Source organism: Taudactylus pleione, unplaced genomic scaffold (assembly GCF_031769625.1).
Source record: "Taudactylus pleione unplaced genomic scaffold, aTauple2 ptg000842l, whole genome shotgun sequence".
Classification (NCBI taxonomy): domain Eukaryota; kingdom Metazoa; phylum Chordata; class Amphibia; order Anura; family Myobatrachidae; genus Taudactylus; species Taudactylus pleione.
The window spans coordinates 512,169-530,043 of NW_028285244.1; the positions used below are offsets into that span (position 1 = coordinate 512,169).

General features: G+C 43.3%; 1 protein-coding gene across 1 annotated transcript in view; it reads right to left on the reverse strand.

Annotated features, from left to right (window-relative positions):
• The window catches only part of TNFRSF19 (TNF receptor superfamily member 19), a 74,543-nt gene that overhangs the window by 43,847 nt on the left and 12,821 nt on the right, over positions 1 to 17,875 (reverse strand). Inside the window, exons 2-3 of the mRNA XM_088458545.1 lie at positions 9,794 to 9,895; positions 1,120 to 1,230 (exon numbers count right to left, since the gene is read on the reverse strand). Of these exons, the coding sequence (XP_088314671.1) occupies positions 1,120 to 1,230; positions 9,794 to 9,865 (183 nt within the window). The 5' untranslated portion in view covers positions 9,866 to 9,895. The remainder of the gene's footprint in view (positions 1 to 1,119; positions 1,231 to 9,793; positions 9,896 to 17,875) is intronic.

Sequence of the window (17,875 nt, forward strand, 5' to 3'; positions counted from 1 at the left end):
TAATCAAATCATAAACACCACACACAGATTCTGTCCGCAGAGGAATTACTTATTTGAATTTAAGTCAACTTAAAATAAAATAAAAGAGGATATGAATATGCAAATACTAAATTCTTTCATAGTCATTTTGAACATAGATAACCTCATATAAAGGGTTTTCTTTTGTCTAAGGCACTTCTGCAGTTGCCTAGAGTTTGCATTTGCACTTCAAAGAGATGTTTGGAGGGAGGAGGGGGGGAACCTTAAATCATCCACTATCTTCCCCAAGACTACCACACCACAGTTATGGGGCACGGATAGACACGACAAGCGTAACGTGTAATGTTCAGCGAAAGCAAAACACAACTACATTCAGTAAGAAGATCAGCAAACACGTGCAACTTGTTAAACAATGATCTCTTTTCATCCCACATGTAATGAATGCAGTGTCCCAAAGATGTGCCTTCTCCAGCTGATCCTAAATCAGAACCAGATACATATTTTCTGATTCTAAATCAGTACCAGGTGTTTTATGTTAGTGCTAAATCCTTAACCAGAAATAAGTACATAACACCCTGCCCCCGAGATCGTTCCGTAAGCTCCCGACACCTACCGCTGCAATACAAGAACACCAGTAAAAGATAGTGATAAAGGGAGGTTTTGAACAAGGTCTTTTTTTTTCCAGCTATCAATGGGAACATTGTGGTTTCATGAGCTTATACTGATCATGTGTTTATGATACCGTGTACAACCAATTCCAGCCTTCTCCATAAGCGAAGAGAGCAGAATTATGTATCAAGCTTCTAATAGAGAGAGACAGACAAGTGGTGAAGTTGGACAACCAGTCAGCTAGTATTTATCAAGTACATTTTCTAAAGTGATAGGTAGGTGATTGGTTGCTATGGGTAACCTCCACTTGAAGAAGCTTCGATACATCTCCCCCCAATATGACTTCACTTTGGTAAAGAAATTAAATGTATCCAAAACACTGGAGGGGGGGGAACATTAGTCCAGTGACAATATAATCAGCAGTCCACGCAGAGAGATTTATCTGTTCATTTCTGTTCAGGCAATATAATAAATACTGGTGTCCTGTGTTTGTGGGTGGTGCAATTTGCATATCAGTATCATCCACTGTACCTTAGACAGTTCCTTGCCTGGGCTGCATTGCTTGCAGGGTCTACAAATTCCGGTGTTATCAAAATACTCCTGCTCCTTGCAGTCTCCTACTTCCGAAAGCGCTTTGCCAACCTAACAAGAAATAGCAAATGAAATAATGAAATGCACAAATATATGAAAACAACTTCAATGAATGTAAGAACCTGCAGCTGTGCGGAGAGCGTCTGGGCACGTGACCCATTGGCAGAGTGACCAGGGAAGCACACTGGGGTATGATGTTAATATATGTATATAACCACAGACAGCACACTGGGAGTACACTGGGTCATGGGTGTGCAGGATGTTAAGGGAGTTGCGCAGCAGAGGTGCTGGTGGTGGGTAGTCCACACGGGGTACAGCTCAACCAGGATTCAGGGTTACCTAACTAGGTATATCAACAATGTGGCATGGATATACAGGGATGAACATGTACAATATGATGGAGCAGCCTGGAGCATAAGGGTATTGGCTGGGCGGCAGGATGGTGTATGCCCAGGTGGTTAGTGGCACTATGCCCCTTAGTTATAGCGGTGGTGGTATAGGGTACTTGAAGTAATCTGTAGGGCTGTACATGGCTCTTATGGCTGGGAGTCTCAGAGCAGGGGTGTAACTAGAACTTTGCGGGCCCCATAGCAAAATATTGCAAGGGGCCCCCTCCCCCACTGGCACAGAGAGGTAAAAAAACCCAAAAACAAATAAATCATTGTCACCTACTTCAAAATAAAAACATACCCAGCACTGCAGACAGAAATATATTAGAATATTATATATATATATATATATATATATATATATATACACACACGCTATATAAAACCCACGCATACATATGTGTATATACATATATTGTACTTAGGTATATACATGTTACTGTATATAATATCAATGGGCATATTATATTTATAAACAAATTTCTAAATTAAAAAAAAGTCTGCAGGGCGCAGTGGGTTGCTTGCTGGGCCGGTGGGCCCGTAACAAGCGCATCTACTGCACCCACTATAGTTGCACCACTGAGGGCACCAGACGCCTGGAACGCTGAGGAGGAATGACGCACTAACAGGGCGTGCATGTGCAGTCTAGAGGTCAGGCCTCCTGCTCAGTCGCTGCAGCTCCTAGAGTCCGGTAACTCTGCTACTATATGGATATGATGCAGCGCTTAGCGCTCCTCACCTAACAGATTAGGCCTGGTACACACTAGACGATATGTCGTCCGACCGGGCACATCGGCCAATGTGTACCCGATATGTCGCCGACTATGCTACCAGGCTAATAAGAGCGTTGACCAGCACAGGGCGGCTTTTCACTATGACAGGGAGATCTTATGTACGAGGGCCAAGTTTCAGTTGGAATCCAGCCAATATGGTCTGCCTCTACCCTTGTGCCTGTCCCACCGTTTCAGAACCTTGGATGGCGAGCAGATTCTGTATAAGAGACTTAGGAGCTCATTCAGACCCGGTCGCAAGCGGCCGCTCGCTCGTACACGGCCAATGTTAAGCAACCGTTCTGCGCGTGCGCAAACTACTCAGAGCAATCGGAATCCGCACGCTCGCTAAGGGATGACAGCCCAGTGCAATGAGTGACAGGAGAGACCGTTTGTGGGTGGTAACAGGGGCAGGACATGAATAACGGGGGAGTGGAGGTGCCTGTGTGTTGCAACGCCGTTTCTAAGGCTTGCATAACTAACAGACAGTGTCATAGTATGTCACCAGCCTTTTTTTTTACACTGAAATCCTCGCAGTGCTTGCGGTAAGGTAAGGCAACCACAAGCGCTGCGAGCTCTTCCGATGGTCCTCGATGTACCAATGTTTTAATACACTTCCTGGAGATGACGTGCGCTATTGGGCGTCTCTACATACGCTAATGGCCATCGGCATACACAAAGTGGGCGTGCTTATGCCTTTCCGACCGAGCACATGCCATGGCGTCACTTAGCCGAATTTGCATATGCTGGGGGCGGGCGTTCGCATCTAGCAAGCGGCTCTGAATCAGGTCCTTAGCCCAAAGAAGAAGTATTGCGTGCAATTAATTAAATAGATGAATGAGAGAGAGCGCCAGTGACAGCGAGTGAGAGAGTGTGCAAAAGAGCACGAGACTGTGTGTATCACTGGACAGCTGCAATGACTTGCTGTATATTTTTCTGGTTAATGGGTTCCCAATATAAAAGGTCTTGCTACATCTGTCCTATGAAAATTTGCTTATTAGAAATACCATTGAATGACATTTAAAATTAACCAATCATATGCAAAACATAAGATCAGTGCATACATTTAATGACAGTCTATGCTTCACTTACTTTGGGGAAAAAAAAAAATTACGCACACACACACACAGCATTATTTACCATCCATGTTTTGTTTTCTAGAATGCTGCACCTTCATATGCAGGAAGGGCACCTGGAACGTTGAATATTATATACATAGGATTGCCAGGCAAATTATATATAATATATATATATATATATATATATATATATATATTTTATAGAGTATTTCCCAATATAGGAAAAAACAAACAAAGCACTCACCAAAGTAGTAATGCTTTTCATTTAATCATGTGGAGACAATCCAAGCAGCATCATAGTGTAGTCATCAACGTTTCAGTCCCGTAAGACCTTTGTCAAGACTGCTGCATATTATGTATCATATAGCCAACAGCAGCATGTCCGTCACACATACTTATAGCTATAACTAACTATGTGTGACAGGCATGCTGCTGGATGTGTTTACTACTGTGGTGAGTGCCCTCTGTTTTTTTCCTATATTGGGAAATACTCTGGAGATATATATATATATATATATATATATATATATATATATATATATATGTATATTAATCTTTCCTGCTCATTCCTGGCTATTAAATCTGCTTCCTGTCAAGTCTCTGCAGACATATATTAAGTAGCCTTACACAAATCTTTTAGAAAGTATCTGCTGCATATTATGTGGTCATCAATTCTCAAAAGTGGCTGGAAAATTATATAGCGAGTGTGTGTGTGAGATTATAATATATACTATATATATATATATATACACACATATATACACACACACAAACTACCGGTCAAAAGTATGGACACACCTTCTCATTCAATGGTTTTTGTTTATTTAATTTATTTTCAACATAGTAGATTAATACTGAAGACATCAAAACTATGAAAGAACACACATGGAATTATGTTGTGAACAAAAAAAGTGTTAAAACAAATCAAAATATGTTTTATATTTTAGATTCCTCAAAGTAGCCCCCTTTTGCCTGGATGACAGCTTTGCACACTCTTGGCATTCTCTCAATCAGCTTCATGAGGTACTGTAGTCTGTTGGAATGGTTTTGAAATAACAGGTGTGCCTTGTCAAGAGTCAATCTGTGGAATTACTTGTTTTCTTGATGTGTTTGAGACCATCAGTTGTGTTGTGCAGAGGTAGGGTTAGTGCACAATGGACACCACTATATGACTACTGTTGTAATCCATATTATGGCACCAACCACACAACTCAGTAAAGAGAAATGACAGTCCATCATTACTTTAAGACATGAAGGTCATTCGATACATTCAAAGTTCTTGTGCAGGCAAAACGCTGGAAAAATGGCAGCGGCGGCCATTTCCCAGGCGTTTTATGCAGGGCTGCAACAGCAGATGTGGGACTTTGCAGAGGGGAGTATTAGAGAATATGGGTGCACCCTTTATAGATATGCCCGTGGTAGCAGCGTAGAAGAGCTAAACATACTAAAAACGCCTATGAGAAAACACAAAATGTGCAAGGGTGCTAGTGGGAAATCTCTAAACTGTAAGTATAGATCATTATTAGGTTACCAGTTCAGTATTGCTATTGTTTATACATATGCAAACGTAAGCCCTCCTTAACCAAACCAGGAGCTGCCCCAGCTGTTACTTCATGCCCCTCAATGGAAGCCTTGTAACGGTCTCCATCTTGTGGATCAGGATAGTGGGCCTGATTCAGACCCGCTCGCGAGTGCTGAGCGCTCATAAGCGAGTCGATGTTGCCCAAGTGTGCATGCGCACGACAGAGGCGGCTCCGTCGTGCACATGCGCGAGACCCAAATAACGACGGCCAAGCCGTCGTTATGGGTCTCGCACCAAAGGGGGCATGCTGTCGATGGCGATTGATAGCACGCCCCCTTTGGTTGGCGTGCCGGGGCGTGGCTGCCCAGACGGAGGCGTTACCATGGGAAGGCCAACCATCTGGGGCCGGCCCCACTGACATCACTAGTGATGTCAGTGGGAGTGCTTTTGGCTCTTAGAGCCAAAAGCACTCCAGGGCTTGCGGCAGCAAGACCCTACTGCAAGGGTCTCGTCGCAAGCCGGATGGTCGCGATGGTCTTGACCATCGCGACCATCATTTTGGCCGCTCGCTATAGCTGTGGGTGGTCACCCACAGCTATGCAAGCGGCCAGGAAGCCGCTCCAAACAGTAAGAGGGACGGCCCTGATTCAGAGCGAGCGCTCTGTCAGAGCATCCGGCTCTGAATCAGGGCCACTGTTCCTTTTAGCTCGGTAAAGAACCAGTAGGACACATTTCTGTAAGTGTAATGATTTTGAAAGAACTGGATGCCAGCAAGGTAAATGTTTTATAAGCCTTATATAAAATTGCTAAGGCGAAATTGCTGTTGGTGGGTTCCTACACAACCTCCTGAAAACAAATCCGTTCTTTAGGCGAGACAATTACAGGATCACATCACACCAAATTTCAGGATACAGAAAATCTAACATAGACACTCCTCAGTCCCATAACAACCCCAGCTGAAGGCCACACTTTTCTAATGGGGCCCATACATATGCAACCGATTCCCTCAATTCACCGATCCCTGGACACTTGGGTCTGGGGATAGGGGAAATCAAACATGATCAGGATCATAGAGTCTGGGACTTTTAACAAGCAGAATGTCTCCAATCCGTTGATTGATCAGCTGAAGTTTTAGTCGTCCATCAGCGAATCAGGGAATTGCGACACTGATGACTCCATTCATCTTCCGGTTCCAGGCGCTCATTCTAGTAAAGTACTTCACTACTGTTTACAGTTAAGCACCCACTACACAGTCATCACTCATATCAGTCTCATCCATACAGCACAATGGTCCCAGTTCCTGTGCCCACAAACAAACCCCGACTCCTGACAACTCCACTTAGCCAGGTGTATATATTTAACATATTTAGGGCCTGATTCAGAGCCGGACGCTCTGACCAGAGCGCTCGCTCTGAATCAGGGCCCTTCTCCATTAAAATGGAGCGTCCTCCTGGACGCTCGTATAGCTGTGGGTCACCACCCACAGCATATACGAGCGTCCAAAAAGATGGTCGCGATGGTCTTGACCATCGCGACCATCGGACTTGCGAGGGAAACCCTGAGGTCGGGTTTCCCAGCCACAAGCCCTGGAGTGATTTTGGCTCTATCAGAGCCAAAATCACTCCCACTGACATCACTAGTGATGTCAGTGGGGCCGGCTTCAGACAGTAGGCGTTCCCATGGGAACGCCTCCGTCTGGCAGGCACGCCCCCGGCACGCCCACCAAAGGGGGCGTGCTGTCAATCAACATCGACAGCACGCCCCCTTTGGTGCGAGACCCCGAGCGATGGAAAGCCCGTCGCTCGCCGGGTCTCGCGCGTGCGCACGACGGAGCTCCCTCCGTCGTGCGCATGCGCAGTGGGGAACATCGACCCACTTGCGAGCCTACTGCCGCCCGCGAGTGGGTCTGAATGACCCCCTTAAATCCTTATATTAATAGGACTTTACAAGTTAGATTTGTTCTGATTAATCCTTTCAAAGTCATTTGAAACAGAATTGCTTACACTGAGAATTTGCTTGCTGCAATGATAACACGTGGGCTGCTAGTACCAGTAGGCAAATGTAAACATGCCATTTAACTGGTGGTGATCAATGGGAAACATTGCACAGGGGCACATATATTTGAGGGTTGTTGGCTGTCATGATACAATTTCTCATGCTGGGAAGAAAGTACGTTATTAACGTCTGAATGTTTTGCCTTGCTTAAGTATACTAAAAACTTCAATAATTTTCCATTAACATACGGGCTGCAGATGTTAGCGTGTTATGGTCAAAATACTGTTTAGATTGCCAAATAAAGAGGTGTGTATATGTGGAGAGGAAGAAATTGAATTTCTGTCAACTGCATTAGAAGCCCAGCACACAAATATACATATTTCTGAAAGGTCTTCTTTCATACACATATTCTTATAGAACAGCTCATTCCAAAAACAGACATTTGCATATAGTAGAGAATAGTGGTAAAATGCATCGTTAGGTCTGACTTTCCTCTTCTTCCACTCACAAACAACTGAGGGCCTGATTCAGTACGGATTGCGATCGCGGCTGCGATTACGCACGCAGTCTCACTGCGATATGCTAATCCACTGCGATCGCTATGCTGCCGCAGCACATCACATGGACGCTAACCTTACCTTACACACATCCGTAATACTTACCAAGACTGCAAAACCATCGGTAACATCGAGTACCATTGCGGCCTCACGTACACTTGCTCAAGCTCTGATCTTACTCAGGAATTGCTAACCCCGTCGCACGCAGTGAGTGCACAAGCTGCACATGGTATCGTAGTGGACAACTTATGCACACCCATGCAACAGCGTTGAAAGGCACAGTCCTGATCGCAGTGGAGTATTTGCGCAAGCGCACTGTGATGCATACGCAGAACGCAACAATCAGCCGATTGCGTGCGTAATGGCAGTTGCGATCCCTGCTGAATCAGGAACTGAAGACATATCTTACAGCCAGACACTACCCTATTGAGGGCTGACAGAACGTATAGCTCATTGGTTATATCATTATTAATCCAACAAGCTAAATAGATATTTCATAATAGCTGGGATACCCGGTGTTGCGTGGGTTAAAGTATTACAGCCTTCATTTTTTACATTGCAGACCAACATTGGAGAGCATGGCATATGAAAATGTGCTTAAAGGAAGTTAATTACTGTCAGTGCAGGTGCAGTGTGACAGTTGATCCTCCGACTCACCGTTCTTCTGCTGGAGCTCTGCCTGCCCCCCACTGGTACATATCAGCCTGTGCCTTCAGATCAGTGTAGTTTTAGGCACTGGAAGACATCCTGAGTGAACTTGCTTAAACAAAAATTTCATATCAGAGACTCCACATCCTACTTTGTAAGCACCATATAGACCTCCATGGCTCTGATGAACTTCAAATATAGCCAAATACCTAATCCTGGTAAACTACACCACCATGCCAAATTTGGTGATGTAGGCTAGGTATAAAACTCCAGCCGCGCAAAAAGGACATACATACACACACACACACTTTCTCGCTTATTATATACATTATGTAGAATGCAAATCAAGCACTCAGGTTTCACTGTCTTTCTCTACTATCTTATTCCAGAGTGAAGCAAAGATGGAGAGACACAATTTTCCTAAACATCTTTTTTTTTTTAAAAATGCCTTTCTGCAAGGAAACTACTTAATACCTACCAACCATCCCAATTTCATCTGGACAGTTCCAATTTCAAGGTGTTGATTGGGACGTTTATCCCAATTTGTAAAAGGTATTCCCCTGCTGCGGAGACAGAACCTGTGTTGCGTGGGGCAGTAAAATCGTGTTTCTGCAGGTCGGTAGGGAGATCTAGCATTCCAGACGTATAAAGCATGCCCCCTGGTGAGGTGGTAACACTGGGACACATACCATCCCCAGTGTGCTGCTTCCAGGATTAGAAATTGATTCAAGATTACCCAGAGGTAAATGAAAATCATGCATATTAAGTGTTGTAATACAACAACTGTGCAAATAACCCCATTACCATTATATCAGTTAGTTGTTTTTTTTAATAAAGGTGACAAACATCTTATAATTAGACTAGCAATACTTCACAAATCCCAGTAATAGTAATCATTCTAGCACCCTGCACCTGTCACTACCCATGCAGTTCCTTTCTCCTGCCTGGGGTGTTGCTTTCTGCTCTGGTGATTCTAGCACATTTAGCTGATGCGCCAAACTGCTGATATGCAGACCAAAGTGTGCTAGAAGCACCAGAGCAGAGTGTGACACTCCAGGCAGGAAAGAGGAATCGCACGGGTTGTGACAGGTGCAGGGTGCTAGAATGCGCACTACAATAATAAATATAAACAAATGTAAAATCCTTAATAGCATTTAACAAAATTACCAGTATGAACTGCCCAGCAGAAATGGAGCACAACAGCCGACTACGCTGCCTAAACTTGATCAAATAGAAATGTGATGGTTTATTAACATTGTAATGCCAATATAAAAATACTAATTGAAATAATAAAACCAAAATAGGCAACATAACAAATAGAAAATGTCTGCCAGCAAGCCATGAATAACGTACAAGTTGTATACTTTGGGAGTATATTAATTTAAACCACAAAAGTTTTAGCAGTTAATGATATCTGGATTGACTTTAAATGAGGAGACTTTGAAGTTGCTGAATGTGTTATGTGGAAACACCACAGCTATGCAGGGCGTGCTTGAACACGATGCTATGTGATTATTCACTGCCTGCTGATAAACCGGGTCCTGTAATATGTGACAGTATATACTGGAAGGGAAATTTCAGGCTTACACCGCAGAAGGAAATTGGAGACCTTGAAAATTCTAATGTAACAAACTATATGCCTCATATAACTTACCAAACATATCGGTATAAGCCACAGCATCTTAAACAAAAATAGTCCTTTCTCCTGCGGTGTTGTATAGTCCATCTTTCTAACGACCACGCAATTCTTCGACACCTGTACGGAACCACAGAAAGCTATAATGACACTGTTCACCAAACAACTGATAAGAACGATTTAAATATGATCACAGACAAAAAAAACCAGTATAATTTATCTGCAGTATTAGAAATAATATGAATAAAAAACAGTTTATAAACACCTGGGGAAATCAGATGTACCACATTAAAGATCTTGGTTTACAATAATGCATTATGAAAATAGGGGAAATAGGAATGCATAAAGTAACCCCTACAAATCTTGTGACACCACTATATGGCTCATTCCTCAGTCTTCTCTGGCCCTGTTGTAGCCTGGCCACACCTCCGTGATCGCCGTCTTAAGTCGGGTACACACTGGGATGATGTTGTTATGATTTGGCCAACTCGCAACGGCATATCGTGCAGTGAGTATGCACAATATGCGCACTCCCGAGGTCGCATGCGACATAGTTAGGTTTGATGTGCTGCACTTCAAACCTGACGATATCGCAAGGGGCCCATTTCATGTTACTGAAGGACGGAACGAGTGATCGTTCCACTGGTCATAACATTGCTCTCATGTGTGCCCGTGGTATGATAGGTCTGTCCGGCGGACCGACATATCTTCCAGGTACACATCATCCAGTGTGTACCCAGCCTTACGCCGATTGCACAATTATGGAATTATTACAATTATTCACGGAATGAAACATCTTAGGGGGTGAATGAAATTGATTTTGGGCACCCGTAGCTCCCGTCTAAAGTGATGGGAGCTATTCACTTGTTTGTGCCTCTAGTCGTGAGTGCCACGGACACCCATTACTTATTGCGTATTTCTGCTCAAAATCTCCTGAGGTGCCTGCAGAAATCCCTCCCAAGAAGGGCTTTTTGGCGCCTTAACGGTCTCTTTAGACACGATTAGCCGCTTTACACAGCGGATAACCTGCATTTTGGGAGCGACAGGCACGATAATGATTGATGCCCAAAAACAATTGAATCACTTTAGAGAAGAGTTTTGCTCGTGATAAAACTATTGAATTCCACTCTTATAGGGCATACACACCAGGACGATATCGTTTCGATTTGGCCGATTGGCCAAACCAGGCATATCGTTGCAGTGTGTAAACCCGATTTGCGCCCTCCCGCGGTCGCATGCACTATCGTGTGATTTACCTGATACAGTCTTTTAACCTTTAAATGGACCACTCCATACCCCTGTCAGTAACAGTTAAAACAACACCTTTAATCAAAGAAAGAGATACCTATCTGTAATAACACATCAGCAAACATTTCAAACAAGCATTACAAGCTATAACAAACAAAGCAGGAAGGAGCTGGGGCCGCAGGTGAAAGCACTGTGTCGCACAAAACTCTCCCTGTGACGCTTGAAACAATATTTTGTACATTAAAAAAATTCCAACTGGCAGCAGTGTCTTACATAGCTGACCAACCTGCAATAGGGTGAGGGGTTAAGGGAGATGGATTCAGAAGAGTTACAGAAGTCAAAGATAATAAATAAGAAACTCGCTGACAAGCTTTCATAGCATGATACTATACGGGCTAAGATCACAAAGGACGGTAGTGATGCTTAAAAACTGCATCTATAGCTTCTGAGGTTGACATGATAAAAGTACATTTATGATTTGCTAGAGTTCACCTAGATTTAAGGAGAACTTCAGTGAAAATAGATTAGGGATGTGCAGGCTCGTATAGGTTTGAATTTGATCGCAGAGTTCGGATTTTTCCCTCCAAAAATCGAGTCTCGGAAAGAGGCAAAACGTCATCTTTCATGGACAAACATCATCATTCCTTAACAAAAGTCCACGGAAGATGATGTTCGTCCATGAAAGATGACGTTTTGCCCCTTTCTGAGACCCGATTTTTGGAGGGAAAAATCCGAACTCGGCGTGCAAATTCGAACCTATCCGAGCCTGCACATCCCTAATATAGATATGACAAAGAGAGACCTTCACACCTCACCTTTCGGTATGTACACACACACACTCTTATTTTTTTTATATTTAACATATTCCCTAGTGAAATTACTTTTCTGTGGACCATATTACATGCATTACAAATATGGGGCTAAATAGAATAGACTGCGAGCCGGCTCCGCTGCAGGAATACATGAGAATAAAAATACGGGCGTACTCGCATGTATTCCCACAGCAGCGCCGGCTTCGCAGTCTATTACATTTAGCCCGTGATGTCTTTACACCTTTTTTTTTTTTTTAAATCCTACAGGCATGACTGATGGCAACGCAGCAGGTACAGACAACTGTTCTTGCCTGTCTGAATACAATTAAAGTGGTTGGTGCCTAAATGCAAAAAAACCCAAAAAAAAAAACACTTTCTTTCAAAGGATTGTATTGGAGAACTGCACATAAATGAAAACAGACATATATTACAGTGCAAATATGTGCATAAAAATTATGTCAAAGTACAAAAGTTACACAACACATTGACAAATACTAAAATATATATTATATATATATATATATATATATAATATATATATATACACACACACATATATACACATATACATACACACCATATAGGGGCATATTCAATTACCAGTGGCATTTGCCGCACGGTGAAATCTCCACGGCCAGATTTTTAACTTTATGATGACTGCGAAGTGTCCTGCATCAATGCAGACCACCATTATGCACTACATGTTACTGAGCCCCATGCAGCCAGCCTTTACAAAAGGTGTAGTAATAGCTTATCTATGAAAAGCTAGGAGCACAGTGTTGTGCTTGGCGAGTAAAAGTTTATGATGCATTTAAACGTCCTTCGATAACATCTACCACTTTCATGCTGCATAAACCGCTGGAGACTGCAGGAAGTTAATTTACTTTTGGATGGAGAAACAATAGAGATTGGGGGGGAGAAAAAATGAGGGGGAGGGGGGGGGTGTATAACCCTGAATCCAATCATTCCCTAACTGCCTCTGGGAAATGTGTTCGCCCTACACCCCTTAAAACAAGCACAACACAAAGCACAAATACAGTTTGACCACGGCGTACAGGCACATAGTTATTTAAGTGCAGCGATTTCCTTCCAGGAGAATTCTCTCACACATAAAAGGAGAAGGAGACCCACATCTACATATTTAGATAATCGCAAGGTCAGAACTGAAAAGACCCAGGGTTCAGACGGCTCGGCACTGTGTCAAGACCTGCAGCTGAAAGCATTCTGTGCTGCTGGGGAGTCCTGGACGGGTTCAGCCTTTCAACATTCTGTTCAGAACGATCACTTTCATCTTATGTCCCCAGGCTATCGCAACAACGGCCATTGACACCGAGCCAGGAGTCTCGGAGAACAGGTATTTCTATTCACATTCAGGACTTTCCCCTCCCCGCAAAAGTAACAATAGGTTACTATAAAATGAAGTCACTGAAAACCCAAAATATGACAAATAGGAAAACATACTTGGACCATTTGATGGAGGAAGACAAATTACATTTTTATTTTTATTAAAATAAAATAAAAAACTTAAAAACTACAGAAATGATGTACGATGTCAAATTTGTATCATAAAACCAGTGTAAATGGGTAACTTCCCCACTCTTTACAAGGTTTGACACTATTGTTCCATCTGCTCCATGTTATCAAATAAGTCTTCCGTTTGGGGAAGTGTACTCGCCTGTAATCAGGGGCTGCAATGTTGCGGCATATGGTACAGAATGTACGTATTGCATACATAAAAGGGAGAATTATCCTAACAAATGGATAGGCTAAATATTGGTTCAACCCACAAAATGGCAGCTTGCACAACAGATGCTTTTTAAGGTCACAAAATTACACAGAATTATTTATGAGTTACTAGTTGAAGTACTAGCTGGCGTTACCCGGATTTAAATCTTCAAGTTATTACGTTTTATTATTTGATGTTGTCCAAATCCATCCAGTAGAAAGCCCAGAACAGGCCCCCTGGGTCAAAGTTCTTCCTGGCGCACTCCGCCGTGAGGTCGACCGGGACGCCAACCACTCCATTTATGCATCCCAGACCCATTGCCACCTCTCTGTGAAGTTTTCATCCAAATCCATCCAGTGGAAGGCCCAGACCAGGCTCTCCTGGTCAAAGTTCTGCCCAGCATACACCAACGGGAGGTCCAACCAGGACCTCAAACCCCTAGTATGTCTTCTGGGATCCAATGTAAACACTCTGTGAAGCTTTCATCCAAATCCTTCCAGTGAAAGGCCCAGAACAGGCTCCCCGGGTCAAAGTTCTGCCCAGCGTACACCAACGGGAGGTATAACCAGGACCTTAAACCCCGGCCAGGATCCAAATGGACACTTTGGTTTCATCCCAATCGGTCCAGGGGTGTCCGAATGCATAACCGGACAGACAAACAAACCAATTAATTTCATATTTAAGTTTTGTCGCTCTGTCTCATTGTCCCTATGTAGTCGAATAGTTATTTAGTATCGAAAAAGTATGCTATGTAAGGTTTGCCAGCTTTACCTTGAGAGTTGTAGAAGTTATTCGCTAACGAACAATTTCTTCATAAATATTATATATTTACTCACGTTTACAGAGATAAAACGAGGAAAGTTTTCTGGAATACTAATTTCCTAAACATCTTGCAGCAGTAAAAATTCACTTCAAAGCACAGGGAGAATGGAATCACTAGCAACCAAAGCTGTAACTGCAATGTTTTCATCATCATTTGAGCCATATTGGAATTTAATCAACTATTTACATGATTATTTCCAAGAAGGAGAGCAATTAAATAACTCATGTAGATACATGTGTTCTACGGGAATACTGATTATAATTATGGCTGTATCTTTTTAGAAAATAATATCAGGCTTCTTATGTTATTAACAGGGTAGAAAAATAAGACATATGTATAAGGTTCCATTTTAACTAGCTAGGTCAGTTAAATACTGAGCAGGTGGCGATCCATCTGATGTAGGTTTGCTATAGTCATTGAACAGCAGCTTGGATGTGTTAACATGCAACATATGTGCTGCTAATCTATCCCATGTTATGGAATACCCCCAAATATTCTGATATTTATTGTAACCAGAGGTAAGAGGTCACAGCTGTTTTCTTGCTTGTGATAATAGATTGAGAAGCTCACATCCTTTATCTGCATATGGGATAAAATGAGAAATACCGGACAACTCACTTTCGCAAGATTAATGCTGGATCCGCACTGTGCGATTTATCGTTTAGTATACTGGTTCGTGTGTCCACATAATATAGCTGTGAACGGTTTCATCCACAGATATATATTGTGTTGGCCGCGCAGCATGTCGGATGCAATATATAGTGTGCACCTGCCAGTGTGATTGGGAAATCGACCAACCCATTATGCCGGCTGCAGGAACCGCCGACGGTGACATCACAATTGGAAGGGCACAATATAAGTACCCGCCCAGTTGTGATGTCAGGCCAGACATATCGGGAGGCGGTTCAATGGTTTTCAACGGTGGGCTCTGACTCATAGGGCGCCCAACAAAGCAATTCAATTGTTTGTTCCGCTCAGGCACGATAGTCGCTACCCTCCTGAGGTGACGAGCAGAAATGTGCAATAAGTCTGTGGCTTGGACGCCATAACCATGACTTTAGATGGGATTAGCCTTATTACACGTCTAAACCCGATGTAATTGGGCGCAACAAGCGCGATTATTAATGGGCACCCAAAACAAATGAATTTCTACTTTGGGCACCCATTAATTAGCACGTCTAAATAAACAATTGAATCACCCCCATCAAGTGACCAATTGGTAAGTGTGTATGGTTACCAAAACAGTTGCTTGGTTGGGGGAATGGGATTGAAATGGGATTTCAATTCCATTCCCCCAACCAAGCGGCTGTTTTGGTAACCATACAAATCACGACAGCGGATGCCCGACAGGATCAAGATCCTGATTGGGGCAGGTAAGTACTCTAACCCTCCCCTGTCCCCCCCCCCTAGCCCTCCCTTAGTGGTGCCTAATCGTAACCTCCCCTCCTAGTGCCTAACCCTAACCTACCCCCGAGGATGCCTAACCCTAAACCCCCCTCACCACTCCCTAAACCTAACCCTCAGTCGGGAAGGGGGGGGTGCCTTACCCTAACCTCTCCCTACGGTTGCCTAACCATAACCCTCCCCCCTAGGGGTGCCTAAACCTAACACCCCCCCCCCAAACCTAACTCCACTAGACTTCCTAACCCTCCCCCCCGCGGCTAAGGGCGCCCCGAGTTTACCTTCGTTCAGGATGGCGTCGTCGGCGTTGGGATTATGATAGGCATTGGTATTTCGACGCCTATCACAAATCCCTAGCCAGCATTCCGATGTCGGGATTGTGACAGTCGCCCACATGACTACATCCCTTGGTTGGACAGTCAGCCGGACACTGGGTCACCCAGGTGTGTACCCCAAATAAGTCTGCTTCTGCTTTACCCATACTTTTCCAATTCCAACAATCTCGGCCAAATGGGTTCATTCATTGTTTAGGTTTTCTTCTTGGAGGGAAGGGGGGTTGTAGGGGATGGTGTACGCTACTTTTGTACATGGACACATGGTCAATGCACTGCATGCATTTCTGTGCTGCAAAAACAATACACCTGGTGAGTCTCATATCATGAGTAATATATGCAGGTATAGACAACACATATCAGAAGTAAGGGGGCGATTCAAATATTTTCGGCCACGGCTGTCGGTGCCGGGCGCCCGACAGAGCAATTCAATTTGTTGCTCCTCAAGGATGTGTACAGTCGCGGGAGCACACATTTCTGCTTGCAGCCCCGCGGGCAGGCAAGCAGAAATGTGCGGTAAGTCGGCACTTTGGGCATTACCAAAGCAGAACTTTAGGACGGGTTAAGCAGTTTTATTTTATCTACCATCACTTTAGACACAAGATAGTGGGCGATAAAACAATTAAAATCGCCCCATAGTCTTCAATTCCTTGGAAAGGGAAGAAATATATTTTGCTGCATGTTATTCAGCGTATACAAATATTACACCATCTTTTTATGATCAATGTGACAACTTTGAAGCTTCCTTACCACCTACTTATTAACATTCATTTATATAGCGCCAGTCACACAGCGACGTTGGCCTGGAGTCGGGTGTTTGAGCGGATCTTTCCAGCCGGGACTGTGAGCCCCGAGAAAAACCCATGGCTTCTGGAAGAAAAACTGCAGGCGAGTAGTGGTAATACAGCTTTAAACAACCAAAATACTTTCTATTCTATAGCAAAACACATTCCAACAAAGGGCAATGCATCTGTGTTTTGTTTTTTCCCCCCCACAATGTCCCTTTAAATATTGTCCAAATGCCCTAGCGATTTAGCATAGTGTTCAGGAAAGTCTGGAGGCCGAGTGTATTAAAACGTGGCCATATGGCTAATTTTACTCCATGAATAAATCAGAAAACAAGTTATGAAGTCATCTGCAGTACCAGCCGCAGAATGTTACACTGCACAAGATCAGGATGGATTTCTGGAGTACATTAGATTATAGAAGATTTTTGTTACGCTCCTTTAAAAGTCTGACTTGGCGTATTCTTAATCCAACCTTCAGCTAAATGAGTTACTTATCACAGCTAGTGGCATCATAAAGCCAAAATATCTGCAGGCGCAGTCCTTAGATCTGACTTTGATATAATCCCTCTGATCACTTGGATGTAGCATACGGCATTTAATGGAAAGCACTGCAATATAGTATTCTACATCTGTCTTTTGTTCCCTCTCGACCAGTCCCACAAAAACAGTAGCGTTTCAGGTAACCCTTGCAGCGCCAACCTAACGCGTGGGGCACTAAAGCTTGCAGATCAAAAGTATCTGTGTTTTCAGGGACATATTGCTTAAACCATATCAAATAGCAAGAAGAATTACCATTCTGTTTATACAATATGCGAATAGGAGAACAATGACTTCACGTATCCAAGAGCTTAACATAAAACTCTTGGCACTGGAGTCATACAAGGATAAAGTGACCAGTTTGTTTTAAAGAAGTTATCGCCATAAATCCTAAAATCCATTCATCTTACAATGAAAAGGAAATCTCTTGTCA